Here is a 15,818-nt window from a genome sequence, read left to right on the forward strand (position 1 = left end):
TAAATACACTATAAACGCTAAGCCGGAGGAATTAATTTCATATTTCTCATCGGCTGTAGACTCACACGCTTGGTAGAGTGACTTCCAAGGATATTGATCTCCAATATCCCCAATAGTCCGTTCACATGATACGCAGTACCAGAACCACCCCGAACTCGGCGCAATGTCTGGCGAGTCCCAATACATAGTGAGGCGAATTTGATCAACGAGATTGCGATAACGAGATTCGGAAGAAGATGGCTGAAATTATTAGGGTCATTATTTTCGCCAAGAAACGTGAAGCGGTCATCGTGATATCAAGCCTAAAATGCCATGGTTCATGGAACCGCACAGATCCATAGTGCTTGCTCCGAGCTTTTGGTTCATATACAAAAGAATACCAAACTTTCCATCGAATATCCGATATGGCGTAACTGGAGGCGATGATGGAAAGACCACGGTTGTGCATTGTTCCGTTCGAATTGATTCTCAGTCCATTCTACACCATTCTACACCATTTTCCATTTGCTGGCGTAAATCTGATACATACGACCATAGGGTGTGGAAAATAGGGCTTCCCGTCCGCTCAGCCGTACTCAAGCCACACGCCGGTGAGTTAGTAGTTGGGTGGGTGACCACCAGCGAATCCTCACTGTTGTATGTTTTTGTTTTTGCAGCTCTTTTCCTTTAGTTCGGGAAGCTCAGTAGCTTCTGCTCTTCAGCCTATTCACCTGGATTCCCTGAATACCACTACACTACTATTTTACACCTGAACCGCTGGCGTATCCTTCCCCTCCTATACTAATTGCCCTTTCTCCCAGGCGTGCTTTTGATCACAGTTCCGTTACTAGCTCCTACTAATTGACAGATGTTTCAAACGATAGTAGGAAAGAAAGATAGCCTACGAGAATCAATTGTTATTGAATATAAATTAACTGGTTTGTGGCCCACACAAGCGAGTGGACCATCCCAAAACACATCGTAAATGCGACATTTCAACACCTTATATCTGTATCTCAACAACCGTGATGTTATTTGACATGATTGTCTCTACATAGCTATTGATAAGACCTCTTAAGGATATATACCAATTTTCAAGAAAATCGGAAAGACACATTATCATGGTATTGAGAATCACATCGCTAAAAGCTAGAACTATATACATCGTGACCACGAAGCCACGAGTATTTTCCAACCTCCCTAAGAAGTCTAGGTATAACCCGGAAAGTACTAAGCTACAAGGAAACCCCGGCAATAGACTACCGTTGTTGAGATATCAAGTTGTAATTTATTGCATGTATTATGCGTTTTGGGATGGACCACTCGCATGTGAAATACAGTGGTGATAGCTGATGACGACTGGATTCGAGCTCAACCCCTGGGTATCTCTTCGGAAGTAAGGGTACAATCCACTCCGCTTTAGTATATAAGCTTGAGCTGCCTACTGCATAAAATAAACGATTTTGAGTCTCTTTTGGCTTGATTCTTTTCCTGTTCACTTTGTGGACACTTATCGTTGACGAGGATATTATATTCCGCGGTGGAAGCACTTGAAGCACTTTGCCCTGGAGTTATGAATTTGTAATGTGACTTTTCAGTCATATAACGACTTCGGCAGGCCTAATGGTTGGTCCAGAAACACCACTCAAGAGAGTGCTAAATAACGGAAAGCTAAATCGCGAGAGCTCTATCTTCACATCCCTCAGACTTTGGATTACATCACCTCCTATACTATTGGCATTTAACTACGAGAGACTTCCTATTGAACCAGAATCGCCTTCTCCCAAGCTGGCCTTAGCGTCCGGGCTGGGTCATTCGCCAAGCAAGCAAAAATGAAAGTAAAAAAATAAAAAAATAAAAAAATAAAAGAAACCAAAAGAAATGATAGGAACACGTGGTAGCGGGTATAAACTCAATTATTTCTCAGCTACAATGGCTCCGCCAGAGCATATTACTTCTTCTGGCTTTCGGGAGAATGGGTAACCTAGAATCCCCAAATAAGCTAGGGGAATGCAGAAGTAAGGTACCTGGACTTACCAGCTCCACATTATTTCCAATTGGATCCAAAACGAATGCCCCGTAGTAGTTCTCATGATACTCTGGTCTCAACCCAGGCTTGCCATTGCATGTGCCCCCAGCGTCGATAGCAGCCGTGTGAAACGCGTCGACAGCAGCCCGGTCTATTGCGGGTCAGTCTATAAATATATAACTCGGGATTTCAAAAGGAAAGCCATAGGAGGAAAGTCTCGGAGAAGTCAACGTACTCGGAGCAGTCAAGGCAAAATGGAAACCCGAAGGAATATGCGTATCCTTCTGGGTAATCCAGAAATCAGGAATCTCGCTTCCCAGTCCGACCATACCTGGGAACCTCATGATTTCCTTGTAACCCAGTGGAGAGAAAGCCTTCTTATACCACTCGACAAGAGGCTCAAAATGCTCATCCGGGGCAGTGATGCCAAGATGGTCGATGTTGCTAGACGTCATGGCTGTTCGAGTAATGAAGTTACTGGGAGAGCAGTGGAAACAAAAGGAAAATAGCCATTGCAGAGGTTCCTATATTATTTATATATGTGAGGGGAAGGGAATACGAAGTCGGCATCTAGGTAATCAAGAACTGCACGGGCTGCAATGCTGCCCGGATAATACGAAGCCACAAACCATAAACAACACGACCCTGCCAACGTAACCTTAGATATGCTGCCTAGAAAGAGGGGATTATGATGGATGTCATGCTCAAACGTTGATGTAATTGACAATCTCCTGCGGTTCATCACGTGTTTCTCCCGAAGTAGATACTCCAGGCCTGTCCAAAAAATACGAGTCAGCTTTCTGGTGCTCCAATAAAACTGAAGTGGTGTCGCACTCGTAACAGGCCTTTGTCCCTGGTCATCCCAGAGGTGATGATTCATCGATATTCTCGCTAGAAAACTCCTCTAGAATATTACTTACCTAGTCACGGCACGGGCTCCTTTTAAGGTTCCTAAGGAAAAGCTCGCTTATAATTCCTAGAAGCAATTTTCCACGTAGTGAGGAACCCCGTTAATTATCCGTCACGTCCTCCATAATAACCTATTAATATCCTCCCAGCAAGTTAAATATCGCGGTCGGTCATTAGGTAGTATTAAACAGGTGCTAAATGATTAACTATAAATAGCTACTATAGTAAACTCGACAAACCCGCGATATATAGATATCATATCTATACGGACCTACTCTCTTCTGGAGAGCTGCATTTGACGTCTCTATGATTGTGACATGTTGGTCAACTTTACAAACTAAAGATCCAGGTATTCGGCATCTGCCATCCAAGCACTCTGGCATCCACCTGTCATGATGCGTTCCAACATATGCTTGTTAGTCCAAGGCTTGAAGTCAGCCTGGCCCGCTCGTTTGGCTTACCCTACGCTGAGTTCTAACCAGGTGTAAGGAGAAAAAATATTTCATGAATGTCGAAGCCAATGATGTTATTACTCGTGTTCAGCTGAGAGGATCAGTGCGGTGGGCGCACGCGGGTGATTCTCACGCATTCTTGGCTTCTCACTCTGTCTATAGCACACTTACCTTCCCATGCCACTCCATGACCGCGTTCTGTAATCCTCTCCTACGCATAACTTAACACATACGACCATAGGGTGTGGAAAACAGGGCTTCCCGTCCGCTCAGCCGTACTTAAGCCACACGCCGGTGAGTTAGTAGTTGGGTGGGTGACCACCAGCGAATCCTCACTGTTGTATGTTTTTTTCTTTTTGCAATCGCCAATTGTTGGGGTAGGGCAGGTAGGACTTCCGATATCATCACCGGAGGCGTATGCTGATGATCTAATATCGTTAGCGCCGGTGTAATATGTCGCGACAAGCGATCGTCCTCCCGGGGTGTTTCTCACAGTAACGCTCGCCGATCTTTAACGGCATTTCTCCCTCAAGTTCTCAGTTTTCCATGTGCCACGCCTGGCAGGCGTATTGCCGGAGGTCATTACGTGATCAGAGACTTCAGATACACTGTCGATTAAATCGCGGGCATATTACGCATATATTCTAGTTCTACGATCATGGGTATTGTAGCTTTTGGCTGTAGCATTGGTCGTAGATAGCCCGGCGAACAGTTTGATTCAGGATGACTCCACCATGGGGCGATGGTTGAAAGGGTATTGTGCAGTATTGTGAAACAATCCGTTTCAGAATTCAAGTCATTCAAGAGATATGGTTCATGAGAAAGCAAATCAGCCTTGGAACTCATATGAAATATTACAAATCTGATTTAGTCGGATGAAAGATCACCCCCGGTATGGGAGGCAAGAGCCGACTCACAATACTGCGGACGGAACGGAGTGCTGAGGGACTAATCTTTTCTACCGCACTTTTTCATTCTTTTTTTCTTCAGGTTTTTAGCCTAGGTACCTTGGGAACATTTTTTGATTCGGATCAGGTACCATAGACCACGTGGACCGGTATGGGGCTACGACCTCAAATTTGAGACCTCGGGCCTCCCCGTTCCGGCAAAGCGTCTGGCCAAATCCGCAAATCCGAGACAGCACTTGAAACATTTTGACAAAAGTAAAGTCTTAGCGAATGACACGTCCAATCATGCGATGCTATATATCTTGTTTCCGGTATTCTAGTTCAATTACCTCGGCAGCTAACGAGAACCCTTTTTTCAGATCCTGACCCACTACTGTGCGGTACTACTGGATCGGGTATCGAAATCCGTATAAGGAAGAACATGAAACCGCTCTTGTTAGAGAAAACAAGTCCCAATGATTGGAAAAGCAGGCAGATTAATTATATCCAATGAACATGGTTGTACCAAAGTTCCATTCATATGGCTACTTTCTCAAGCCCGAAGTATGCCCGCTGAACAGATATAAGACCAGGCTGGCACCTGTCTGAATTATTTTCACTAGAAAGGAAACTAGAAACCGCTCTTTTGCTTGCTATTCCCTGTTTTGCGCCCATCATGAAGTTCTCTCTTCTCACCTTGGCTCTGGCAACTGCCGCCTTTGCAAGCCCTATGGATATCGATGCTCGCGCACGTAAGTCCACGCTCTCTGCGGATATTTTAGATCAACTAACACATCGATTCTATTTAGTGTCCGAGGGAAATGAATTGCGCAATGGTGACTGTAAGGATATTACCTTCATCTTTGCTCGTGCCAGTACCGAGCCTGGACTTCTGGTATGTTTCTACCATGTCTTTCAAACCCATGTAAATACTAACACATCCAAATGACAGGGTATGTCCGTCGGACCCGCCATCTGCAACAACCTGAAGATGTCGAAGCCCGGCAAGGTTGCTTGCCAGGGTGTTGGACCCAAGTACACTGCGGATCTGCCGTCGAATGCACTCCCTGGCAACACCTCGCCAGCCGCCATTGCTGAGGCCCAAGGTCTATTCGAGGAGGCTGTGAAGAAGTGTCCCAACACCCAGATTCTTGCTGGTGGCTATAGGTTTGTTCTTACATACAAAAGGAATAAAGTACGAACCATACTAACGTGCAAAATACAGTCAGGGCACTGCTGTCATGGACGGCTCAATCAAGAAGCTCTCCTCGGATGTTCAGGCCAAGATTAAGGGTGTTGCTCTGTTCGGTTACACCCGTAACGCCCAGGAGAGGGGCCAGATTCAGGGCTTTGACAAGGATAAGACCAAGATCTACTGTGCCGTTGGAGATATGGTCTGCCAAGGTACTCTTGTCATCACCGCTGCGCACTTCACTTACGTTGCGGATGCTGGTGCTGCTACTAAGTGGTTGGTGTCTAAGTTGGATTAAGTGATTTGAAGGATACCGGGCCCTTGTGGCTCCTTTTCTGGATTGTTGATGCATTGCTGCTTCCAGGGCTCCTTATCTACAGCTTAGAGCTGGTTTCTTTATAGTGTTAACACCTTCTTGTTTCTGTTTGTGGGAACGGTACATAGGATTATGCAATAAAATACACATAAGATCTGCCCTCAAAATTTCCAGCAAGGGCGGGATAACCAACTGGAACACCTCATCCTGCATTTGCTCATTGTCCAGCGTAGATTCCTTGATACCAGGCCAGAATAAGCATCTTTCGACTACCTTCCGATATTCCTCCCCACTTTTGGTCCATTACGAGTGCGGAAATATTCAACCGAAAAAGACCGATCTGGCCAAACATGGTAATTGTTGATGCCGTTTCCACGGCTCTGCGACTAATGTAATGACTGTGCTAGCGTTCCATGCTATCATATTTCCCCCAATGGCCTATCTGTATTCAGATGACTTCTCAGAGTCCATCAGGAAGCTCGCGTGCTTGTTCCTCTCACCATATGTTGAAGGCATTGATATCAAAGCCCTCCCACAACAGCTTTCCATACTCAAGTTCGCGGGCAATTTTTCCATCACTATTCCACCATATTGTAGATAGCATGATCATACCCGAGGAATCGCCCTTCTTTATTCCAGGAGGAAGGTTGGGCTTGGCTGCCTCGGGAGGATCAATCTTCAATGTGAACCGTACCACGTTCTCCAAGACCGCAAACGAGCCGGGCTCGGAACTGCCGTGGAGCGAAATGGCCTCAACAGAGATATTCGTCATAAGACTGCTAAATCCTTTGTTCTGTTGGAACCAAGTCTCTTTAGGTGACCTAACAATACCGAGGGCTATATGAAAAGAGAGTGTTAGAAATGGTAATTGGGAAGGAGAAGGGAAATTAGCTCTTACGGATGTCGGACATGCGATAATCATCAGCCACCATACTGTCCATTTTTTCGGCATCGGCATTGGCGAAAGCGCCGAAGTACTCAGTAATGCGCGCCAGCAATACCTTGTCATCATGGTTTCGGATGCGGTCAGTGTTAAATGCGGACGAGGTTGAAGCCATGTTGTATGATATGTGATTCCGGTGGTTTATTTGTCGCAGTAGGTGTTGCAAAATGACTATGGTTGCTGAAGGGTTGGGCAAGGAATCGAAGCCGTATTTATAGTTCTATTTCTCAATTCGAGTAAATGCGAAATCAAAGGGTCCTCAAGTTCTTCAGTCCCCGGTTCTATGTGCGATCCATCAAAAAGTGGTGGCGTTACCTACATTGTGCCCCGACGCGCAGTGTGTCACACTTCAGCTTCAAGCTGGAACCGGTTATCGCCACTTGGGCTTGCCGGATTTGGGTAGAATCAAGTCATTGCCAGTTAACAAATAATGCACCTATTCCATGCACTTGCGATTTCTGTGCAGGAAGGCTGTCGTGCTGAGACATTACCCTTGGCATGCACGTGTAACCGTGCTAAGGCAAGATATTCTGACTTGTAAAACATCGAGAGAACATTACCCGAGGAGCATACGTGTGGTGTCACACTTCAGCTTCGGACTACCACCGATTGGTTCCAGTTGAAGGCGGTTGTTTTGGGCATAGCCCTCTCATTACCTGTCAAATAATCGTATGCATCATGACATAGTCTCACGATAGTGGTCTCGGAGTCTCCTGGTCTACGCAACGCCACATATTTTCATACGTGACGATTCGGGAATACATTGAATCGGCGAATGATGCAGACTACTGTCGAGTAACAATTCAATACAGAAATGAAAAGACCAAAAACATACAACAGTGGGTATTCGCTGGTGGTCACCCACCCAACTACCAATCCACCGATCTCAAGGTTATGTATGGCAGAGCGGACGGGATGCCCAGTTCTCTGTGAGCTATAGTCGCTCCCGCGCCTAGACCACCACCAAAACCGTCCCCTGCTGTCAGCCTTCCTCTTCCGTGTTCCCCGCTCAAAGACCATTGCTACTTCTACCTGCACTACCTCATAGCTTACGCTTCTCCGCTTGTAGCGGCCATTGAAGCGGCCTAAGAGCGCTTAAAACCGCGAAACTGTTGGTCGATTCCGAAGTCTGGTTTGGGCCTCTCAAAAAGGCCATATCCTACAGCTTATCGCCTGCCAGCCAACGCGCAGGAAGAATCTCACAAGGGCAGATACAATACCACACGAGGGATTTTACAGTCGTCCTCATCTAAGTGTGGTCCCCTCAATGAATGATCTGCGCTAAGGCCTTGGCAGTGGGGCCAGGAAAGAGATTCTCGGTGTGTGTTGGTCAAGGCGAATTCGAGAATGCCTGTGCCTTCTTACAAATACAATAAGCGATCATGTGCATGCGTTTGTAGGAGATCTAACCAATAGGGAGAACAAAGCTGGGGATATCTACTACATACACCCGTGGACATGCATGTCCTTGGGGCCAGTTACGGTGTTTCCGCGGACGACCCGATGGCTTCAGATCTTGAACCATGGATCAGACGCTGGTTGTGGGTATTAAGCTTTAGTTCGGATCGATCCGTGATTCCCTAGATCTGATCAATCTAGTAGCTGTGGCCGCAATCCTGCGAAGCAATCACACGCTAGTGCACCCCGATCCGCTTCCGCTGCAGCAATTATGTGACGAAAATGCACCACCTAGTCTACACTAACCCGAAGCGCGAATATTACACGAGAATCCTCTGCAGGGAAGAGAAATAAAATAGACAGGGCGGGTACCACTCCTCACTCAGCCAGCCATCCCCCGTTTATGTGTCCAAATCACCTCCCTCGCTCAGCTCGTGCCCGATCTAGTGTAGTGAATGCGTACGAGGATGGGTCCAGCAGTGTTCGCCAGGCGGGCTGTCATGAAACACCAGTTGCCTTCAATCAATCCACTTGATGTGCCAGTATCGCATCGCTGATCTTGCCTCGCACCTTGGATCAGGTCCCAACGTGTGCAAATTGATGACCAATAATGGAAATACCCCTTTTAGCCGCAGTATTATTAGCCTAACGCCGGTCTGGTATTGATTTCATCATGGAAAAAATGCCCAACACCGATGGAAGCGAGGCCAAGATATCTTTTCCTTGTCGCCGGTCTAAGAGAATATTGTAGGCGGAATGCTATGCGGCCAAATCAATTTCCGATAACTCACGTTTTATCAATCCAGACGTGCAATAATAAGATCACGCCGATAAAAACAGAGCAGAAAGCACAATGAAGACTTATCTAGCTTGTGTGAGGAAGCATGGAGATCTCACATACGAGATCTTCGATTGCGTTGATTGCACTGGAGGCATTGTAAGTCTGTGAACTGCACCGTTGAATTGAGTACCCGGTGTCATTCTGAGATCCTGGGCCGACATTGGTATCTATCCGTCCTTGTCCAGTATCACGAAATGTGTACCTCAAGCTACTTCCTAGCGGAGGTGGTAAGGATTCCGATCTCCTGGGTAACAGAATGCTGCCTCCGTAACTTGAATTTACAATTCGCGGATCCAGCCGCAGGTTAAAGCTCCAAATCTCTACTACTGAGGGCGAATTAACATTCCGTATTCAGGCTTTTTCTCCAAAAGGCTCATTGTAGACATACCTCAGTATATACAGACGCTCTCCGGACCTGTTTACCTGATGATAATACAGTACGTCCTGATACATGTTTCTAGTGTCTCTTTTGTAGTTCAATTGTCACCCTTCACTACCGGGATCGGTACTGATACAGTCGTAGCTGTTAACAGTACTTGAAACTGGTAACCCTTCACTATAGTCGGTAGCGAAATCAGCTTCCACCCTAGACATTACTCTTCTTTCCTGGTGCCCCACTGCCAAGACAGTAGTGAAATAAGATATTGTAGTGGGGAGATAGCCTCTCCACTACGATCAGGCACATCACCCTCGCCTTCTTTCTTTATGTTGTTCATACGTTACGTAAGCGAGCATTGGAACTTTGAGGTTACAAGGAGCAACAGGTTGAGAATACACACTCCTACACCTCTCTGGATCCACTTCTTGGGCAGTGTTCCTGGGTCCTTTTGTTTGCAAGATTGAGCATGAAGCCGAATTACGAGTGCTGAATCGACCCGTATGCCGTAGAGCATACAGCCTTGAGCGTTCCCCTCTTCAATATCTAACAGGCACTAATAAAATAGCTGCTAAAGGTTTTGTCTGAGACCGAACCATCAAACTACACCTTAAAATATGCTATAGGATGGTTCAAAGCCAGCTTCACCACTCTACCAGCGACCGAACTTAGACTATTAACCAAGAATTCGCAATAATATTAATCCCGGTGGCGTTTAATAAGTCCTACTTAATAGTAATAAATAATTGTTTTAGTTAAAAACGGGCCTTTAGTTACCGTTTAACCGGTGATATCGGCTCGATCTAATAGAGAGCTTCTCGCTATTATATGTGCCTTGAGCTCCCCCACGATCTTTAAGGCGTGGTTGCTGTCCTTCAGTATCACGTCAGGTGTGCTGGGGTATGTAGACTGGATACATTTAAAATCTGCGAAACGGAGGTTGATGCTTTCCTCGGTGGTCGATTGTGACTCATGTTCGTGTACAGACGGGACTATCTTTGCGAACTTGCTGTCATGGATTCGGAGAGACCACCGTTAAACAATTTTGATCAATTCGTGTCTACACGTGCTTCTCGTTCTTTTGTTGGGACTTACAAGATACGGCAACATTTTGCAGTCCGGAATGTACAGCCTGTTTGAATTTCTGTTCTAACCCCTGTGGTGTACCTGACGGAGTAACATCAAGCAGGGAGTGTGAAGATCGGCCAGTAGTATACAGAAAGTAGACTCCAAACTAAACTAGGTAGCATTCTCTCATACTTTCAACTTGCCCAGGTGTCAGATCCCCACATATTGTTGTTATGCTTGCATTCTCCGCGCAGATATAGTTTTGCCAGGCATGCCCTTTCATAATAAACCTCGTACTCTATAAGGCAACATAAAAGGCTGGTATCTCTATCTTTGTTCCTGGTAACCACTTCACTACCTCCCAATCCCTCTTGGTGTCTTGAACAATGCGACACAACTATACAGTGCGGTCTCTATCGGCACTCGGCCTGGTGGTTCAAGTCCTTCTGGTCGCCGCCAATCCTATCCTCGATTCCCGCATCGATCCCACTTTCGATAACAGCATCGATTCCAACATTGATTCCCTTCTCGATTCCATCCTCGATCCCATCGACGCCATTAAATGTGCGAGTATCGGGAACGGTGTGTGCGAGGAAGAAGAGGAACGTCATAGATCGCCCCGGCTGGCGTACTTCAAACAGGAGCTCCCAATACCTCCCGTTGCCAGACCAAGTAACGAGTCGGATGGAGATGGTGAGGCCTTCTATGAGATGAATCTAGAAAATATCAAACACAACTTCCATCCCGATCTCCCAGCCACAAACATGTGGGGCTTCAACGGCATTCATCCTGGCCCAACTCTCGAAGTTGAGATCGGCAAGCCCGTCAAGGTCGACTGGAACAATCGTCTCTCCACTGTTCATCCATTGGGATATGCAATCGATCCTACCTTAGATAATGGTGTGATTGGCGAGCTGCCTGCCGTCCGCGCCACCATCCATAACCACGGTGCCCATGTCGTAAACACGTCGGATGGACTGCCTCATGATTGGATTACCCCCGGCAATACTCTCCACTATCGCTATCCAAACCATGGGGGAGCAACGAATTGGTATCACGACCATACCCACGGTATCACACGACTTAACGTCTACGCCGGACTTGCGGGCTTCTATCTTATTCGCACGCCCGGGGTGGCCGAGGAGCTAGGCCTTCCTACCGGGAAATACGACATCCCGCTCCTTCTCCAGGACAAATTCTTCAACGAGGATGGCTCTCTCCATTACCCGACAACAGGCCACGGCCAGTTCCCGATTTGGGTGTCCGACATGGAGGCTGATACCCCCGTGTTGAATGGAAAGGTCGCTCCGTATCTTAAAGTCGAGCCCCGAAAATACCGTTTCCGCCTCCTCAACGGAGCCAATTATCGTGAATGGAGCCTCTACTTCCAGGAGGACAACCTCAACATCACGCAAATCGGAAGCGATGGCGGGTTCCTCCCCGCACCTGTCGTCGTCCGCGAGGTGCCCTTAGGCGTCGCCGAGCGTGCTGAGGTGGTTGTGGATTTCTCGGGCTTTGAGGGCCGAAGTATCATCCTCCGCAACAATGCGGGGGCACATGAGTCGGGCGCTGCCGATTTGCCAGAGCTTATGCGTTTCGACGTGCTCCGCCATGCCGAATCCCAGGATTTGACCCCTATCCCTTCCCAACTTCCGTTCACTCCAATCCCACCGTGCATCCACAGATACCGCACCTTGTCTCTCAGCCAGGAAAACGAGACCTACCTGATAAATAGCCGGCCTTTCTCAGCCCCACTGGAAATTCGTCCCGTGGTCAATACCACTGAGATCTGGCGGATCATCAATCTCACAGATGAGACCCACCCAATCCATGTCCATTTAGGCGAGTTCAAGCTCATCAAGAGGTGCCCCTTCGATACGGAGAGGTGGGTTCGAGACGGTAAACCCGACAATATCGAGCCCTACATCCAGGGACCGTGTGGGCATCACCATGGAGTTCGTCCAGGCGAGACTGGGCATAAAGATGTATTTTTGCATTTTGCGCACACCGTGACCATTGTCAAGATGCCATTCAATACTTATACGGGGATGTACGTTATGCACTGTCATAAACTTGAGCATGAGGACAACGACATGATGCGCCCGCTGGAGGTTATCGAGGGTGACATTCCGCAGTGTGTTGATTTCGTGGAAGACTAGATGACAGAAATCAGGTGTAAGGCGAAAGTACTGGTAAAATTCACAATGGTACAATTCTCTAAGTAACCAAAGACAACACAATGGTCCGTTTTTGACAAATAATCTGGTCGGATACGTAATTAGTAAGCAATTTGCATAGCCCTGGAGACTACCTACGCAGGTGTACAGGTACCTAGGTAACTTAGTGGCCAGGGGTCGGATGTGGTTTGTAATGGTATTGGTGCCTGAAGATGCCTAAAGACGCCTGGTTTTCTACCGCCTCGGGACGCTCTATAACGTATTCCACATGCGAGCGGCGCACACAAGCGAGCGGCGCAGTCCAAAACACATAGTAAAAGCGATAAATTATAACATGCTATTTCAACAACAGCTATCTGTATGAACTTTTCCTTGTAGCCTAATGCTTTTTATATGATATCTAGCCACTTTTTAAAGTTTAGGGGAATTTAATAAATTAGTGACTGAGATATATATATATTCTAGAGTTCAGCGATGTGTTTTTCGATACCATAACAATGCAAGTTCTCGATTTATTCAAAATTGATATATGGTACTAAAAAGGCTTATAATTGCTATCGGCAAGTAATGAAACTAAATAAAAGCGTTGGTTGTTGAAATAGCATGTTATAATTTATCGCTTTTACTATGTGTTTTGACTGCGCCGCTCGCTTGTGTGCGCCGCTCGCATGTGGAATACGTTACAGTGTATTGTAAATGAAGCTCCAGCCCCTAGTAATATTGAAGCTATTCCCACCATACAAATCTCCGAAATTGGTAATTTGCAGTCCCCCTCCGATATGGTGTAGTGGCTAACATCGCCGTCTCTCACACGGCAGCCGGGGGTTCGATTCCCCCTATCGGAGTTTCCTTTTCTTTTTCTTTTTTTTTTAACTTTTCCTTTCACTCCATTTCTTCCCGCAAGCTAGTTATTCAGTTTAATTCAGTTTATGCTGACTCCCGAGGTCCCACAGACTCAGTATAGTAGTCTTGGATGTTATGGTGAATTGGGACCAAGTAGGTAGAATGCTAAGCGACGATATTGTCTAGTCTGCGGTGAAACTGAGTGATCATCACGCAAAGCGATACCATCACATTCTTTCAAAGTGGCCTTTAGTTACCTTCCCGACGTAAGCGTGGTAGCCTGGAGACTGAGTGTAGTACAACATGGGAAGCAGCTCCATACTGTAACTGAGGAGTACTGCTCAGACGGCACCCAACGTAACCTAAAAGAAAGAGAAAGAGACAGTAAACATGGTGAGAAACAGTAAGTATATGCAGGGTATGGTAGTAGACAAGAGGTATCATAAACAGAAAATAAAGCAAGACTAAAAGAACAACCACTGCCCAAATCGTTGTGCTTTACCCCAAGCACCCGTCTTGATCTCCGTAACCAGGCCCTCAGGCCCATCCTCCTGAGAAGGATCATAACGATCCGTCCTCAAATCCATATTAGACTTCCTAACAAACTTAGTATTCTTGACCAGCTTCCAAGCCAAGAACATGAAAATCATAATCGGAATCTCAATATAGAACGAGACAAAGTCAACCTTCTTGAAATGCGGACTGAAGCACTTCCACCCCTGAACAAGAACAAGAACAATATTAAGCCCAACAGCAAAGATCGGACCATACGGATAAGTCCAATTCTTAAAAGGAAGAAGATGCTCAATGCCCTGAGCCCGGACCGCCGAGCGGAACCGCAGAGAAGCAAGACCGATACAAATCCACGAGAGCTGGTTCGAGACGCCGACAATATTCTGCAGCCAGGACCACAACTTTCCAGCGCCGATATAGCTGGCTCCAAAACAGAGACCGCTGATCACGGATGTCGCGAGGACAGCCACCCACGGAACCTGGAAACGGTTGAGATGACCAAAGAATTTGGGCGCATAGCCATCGACTGCGAGAGTGAATAGAAGACGAGATCCGGCGAAGAGGGCGTGGTTTGCGGCTGAGATGACGGACGTCATGATTACGGCGTTGATGAAGCTGCCAGCCACTGCGGAGCCGGCTTGCTGGAAGACGATGGTGAAAGGGCTGGTCTTTGTGTCCCCCTCTGAGAGGCCTGGGTAGTCGTATGGTACATTGAGGCCGATGATGAGGATTGAGAGAAGGTAGAAGAGAAGAATACGCCAGAAGACGTTGCGGACGACCTTCGGCATTGTTTTTGCGGGGCTTTTAGTTTCGCCGGCTGTGATGGCGATGGATTCGGTGCCACCGCTGTTTGCTTGTTAGAATGGAGGTCATTGAACGGAAGCAGTGATGGGATGAGTTGACATACTATGCGAAGGAGGCTGTGACAAATACTGATGCAAAGCCGCCGATTCCACCGACGAAGGGTGCATCAGCTTTATGCCAGTTTTTGCCGCCGATGTATTGGTGATCTGTATTTCCTCCGCAGTTCACAGCAATGCCGAGGATGATAAAGATCTGGAAATGGAATTAGCTGGGTGTGCGAGTGTTTTCCAAGGAATGGCACTTACAACGATAGTGATAACTTTGAGTAAACTCAACCAGTATTCAATCTAGACAGGAACCATCAGACCAGCTGCAATGGAGTGGAAGCCATATACACATACCTCGCCATAAACCCTCACAGATAAGACATTCAATGCAATGACAACAACCAAGAAGATTAGACTAATTGCCCAACCTGGGAAATTATCGGTCCAATACTGCAACAAAAGCTGTAAAGCAATGATATCTGATGCGGTAGAGACGGCATCATTAAACCAATAATTCCAGGTTAATGCGAATCCAAGCGCATCATCCACGAAGCGACTGACAAACAAGTTAGCAATTATCCAGGTATTCCTTTTCAAGAAAAAGGTCATACTCACCCAGCATAAGTACAGAAAGATCCAGCAACTGGTATGAACGCCGCCATTTCACCGAGACACAACATAGTTACAAAGACAATACCACCACAGATAGCGTAGGCAATAAGCGTTGAAGCAGGCCCGCCTTTAGCAAGTGACGAGCCCGTTCCAAGGAACAGACCGGTGCCGATGGTACCGCCAATAGCGATCATCTGCACCTGACGCCCAGATAAGCGGCGAGCCAGCTTGTCTGCATTGACAAATGGGTTTGCTTGAACATCATCTGGGCCTTTGGAGGGCTCAGGTGCCGGGTGTTTTTCGATGTCGGCCATGATGTGGAGATGGATATGGATACAGAAGTATCCACTAAATTTCAGTTAGTACAATATATCATGAATATATGAAAAAAGAAAGCTCGAATCATCTAATATCGTCACTCACCTGTCTTTG

At 46.8% G+C, this 15,818-nt stretch overlaps 5 protein-coding genes across 5 annotated transcripts, besides 3 other annotated features; 2 read left to right on the forward strand and 3 right to left on the reverse strand.

Annotated features, from left to right (window-relative positions):
* The first annotated feature begins 422 nt into the window (after positions 1–422).
* Positions 423–551: a sequence feature (Protein overlapping with rRNA (N7519_005114, KAJ6183813.1) was converted to a misc_feature.).
* A 1,379-nt stretch (positions 552–1,930) lies between these two features.
* On the reverse strand, positions 1,931–2,463 carry N7519_005115 (VOC family protein; the record flags this gene model as incomplete). Its single annotated transcript, XM_057291891.1, has 3 exons — positions 1,931–1,963; positions 2,017–2,159; positions 2,244–2,463. 3 exons carry the CDS (start codon positions 2,461–2,463, stop codon positions 1,931–1,933), a joined length of 396 nt encoding a protein of 131 aa, XP_057146702.1.
* Positions 2,464–3,421: 958 nt separating this feature from the next.
* Positions 3,422–3,564: a sequence feature (Protein overlapping with rRNA (N7519_005116, KAJ6183815.1) was converted to a misc_feature.).
* A 46-nt stretch (positions 3,565–3,610) lies between these two features.
* Positions 3,611–3,821: a sequence feature (Protein overlapping with rRNA (N7519_005116, KAJ6183815.1) was converted to a misc_feature.).
* Positions 3,822–4,932: 1,111 nt separating this feature from the next.
* On the forward strand, positions 4,933–5,746 carry N7519_005117 (cutinase family protein; the record flags this gene model as incomplete). Its single annotated transcript, XM_057291893.1, has 4 exons — positions 4,933–5,008; positions 5,066–5,151; positions 5,209–5,423; positions 5,482–5,746. The coding sequence occupies 4 exons, from the start codon at positions 4,933–4,935 to the stop codon at positions 5,744–5,746; spliced, it is 642 nt and encodes a 213-aa protein (XP_057146704.1).
* Positions 5,747–6,260: 514 nt separating this feature from the next.
* On the reverse strand, positions 6,261–6,822 carry N7519_005118 (uncharacterized protein; the record flags this gene model as incomplete). The annotated part of the gene is made up of 2 exons (XM_057291894.1): positions 6,261–6,601; positions 6,663–6,822. 2 exons carry the CDS (start codon positions 6,820–6,822, stop codon positions 6,261–6,263), a joined length of 501 nt encoding a protein of 166 aa, XP_057146705.1.
* A 3,954-nt stretch (positions 6,823–10,776) lies between these two features.
* N7519_005119 (multicopper oxidase family protein) lies at positions 10,777–12,549 on the forward strand (the record flags this gene model as incomplete). The annotated part of the gene is made up of 1 exon (XM_057291895.1): positions 10,777–12,549. One exon carries the CDS (start codon positions 10,777–10,779, stop codon positions 12,547–12,549), a length of 1,773 nt encoding a protein of 590 aa, XP_057146706.1.
* A 1,325-nt stretch (positions 12,550–13,874) lies between these two features.
* Positions 13,875–15,700, reverse strand: N7519_005120 (amino acid permease; the record flags this gene model as incomplete). Its single annotated transcript, XM_057291896.1, has 5 exons — positions 13,875–14,769; positions 14,831–14,979; positions 15,033–15,074; positions 15,129–15,330; positions 15,390–15,700. The coding sequence occupies 5 exons, from the start codon at positions 15,698–15,700 to the stop codon at positions 13,875–13,877; spliced, it is 1,599 nt and encodes a 532-aa protein (XP_057146707.1).
* Between the last annotated feature and the right edge of the window lie 118 nt (positions 15,701–15,818).

This window comes from Penicillium mononematosum (genome assembly GCF_028829835.1).
Source record: "Penicillium mononematosum strain IBT 11891 chromosome Unknown utg000003l:1.0-8172316.0:1.0-8177699.0, whole genome shotgun sequence".
Taxonomy (NCBI): Eukaryota; Fungi; Ascomycota; class Eurotiomycetes; order Eurotiales; family Aspergillaceae; genus Penicillium; species Penicillium mononematosum.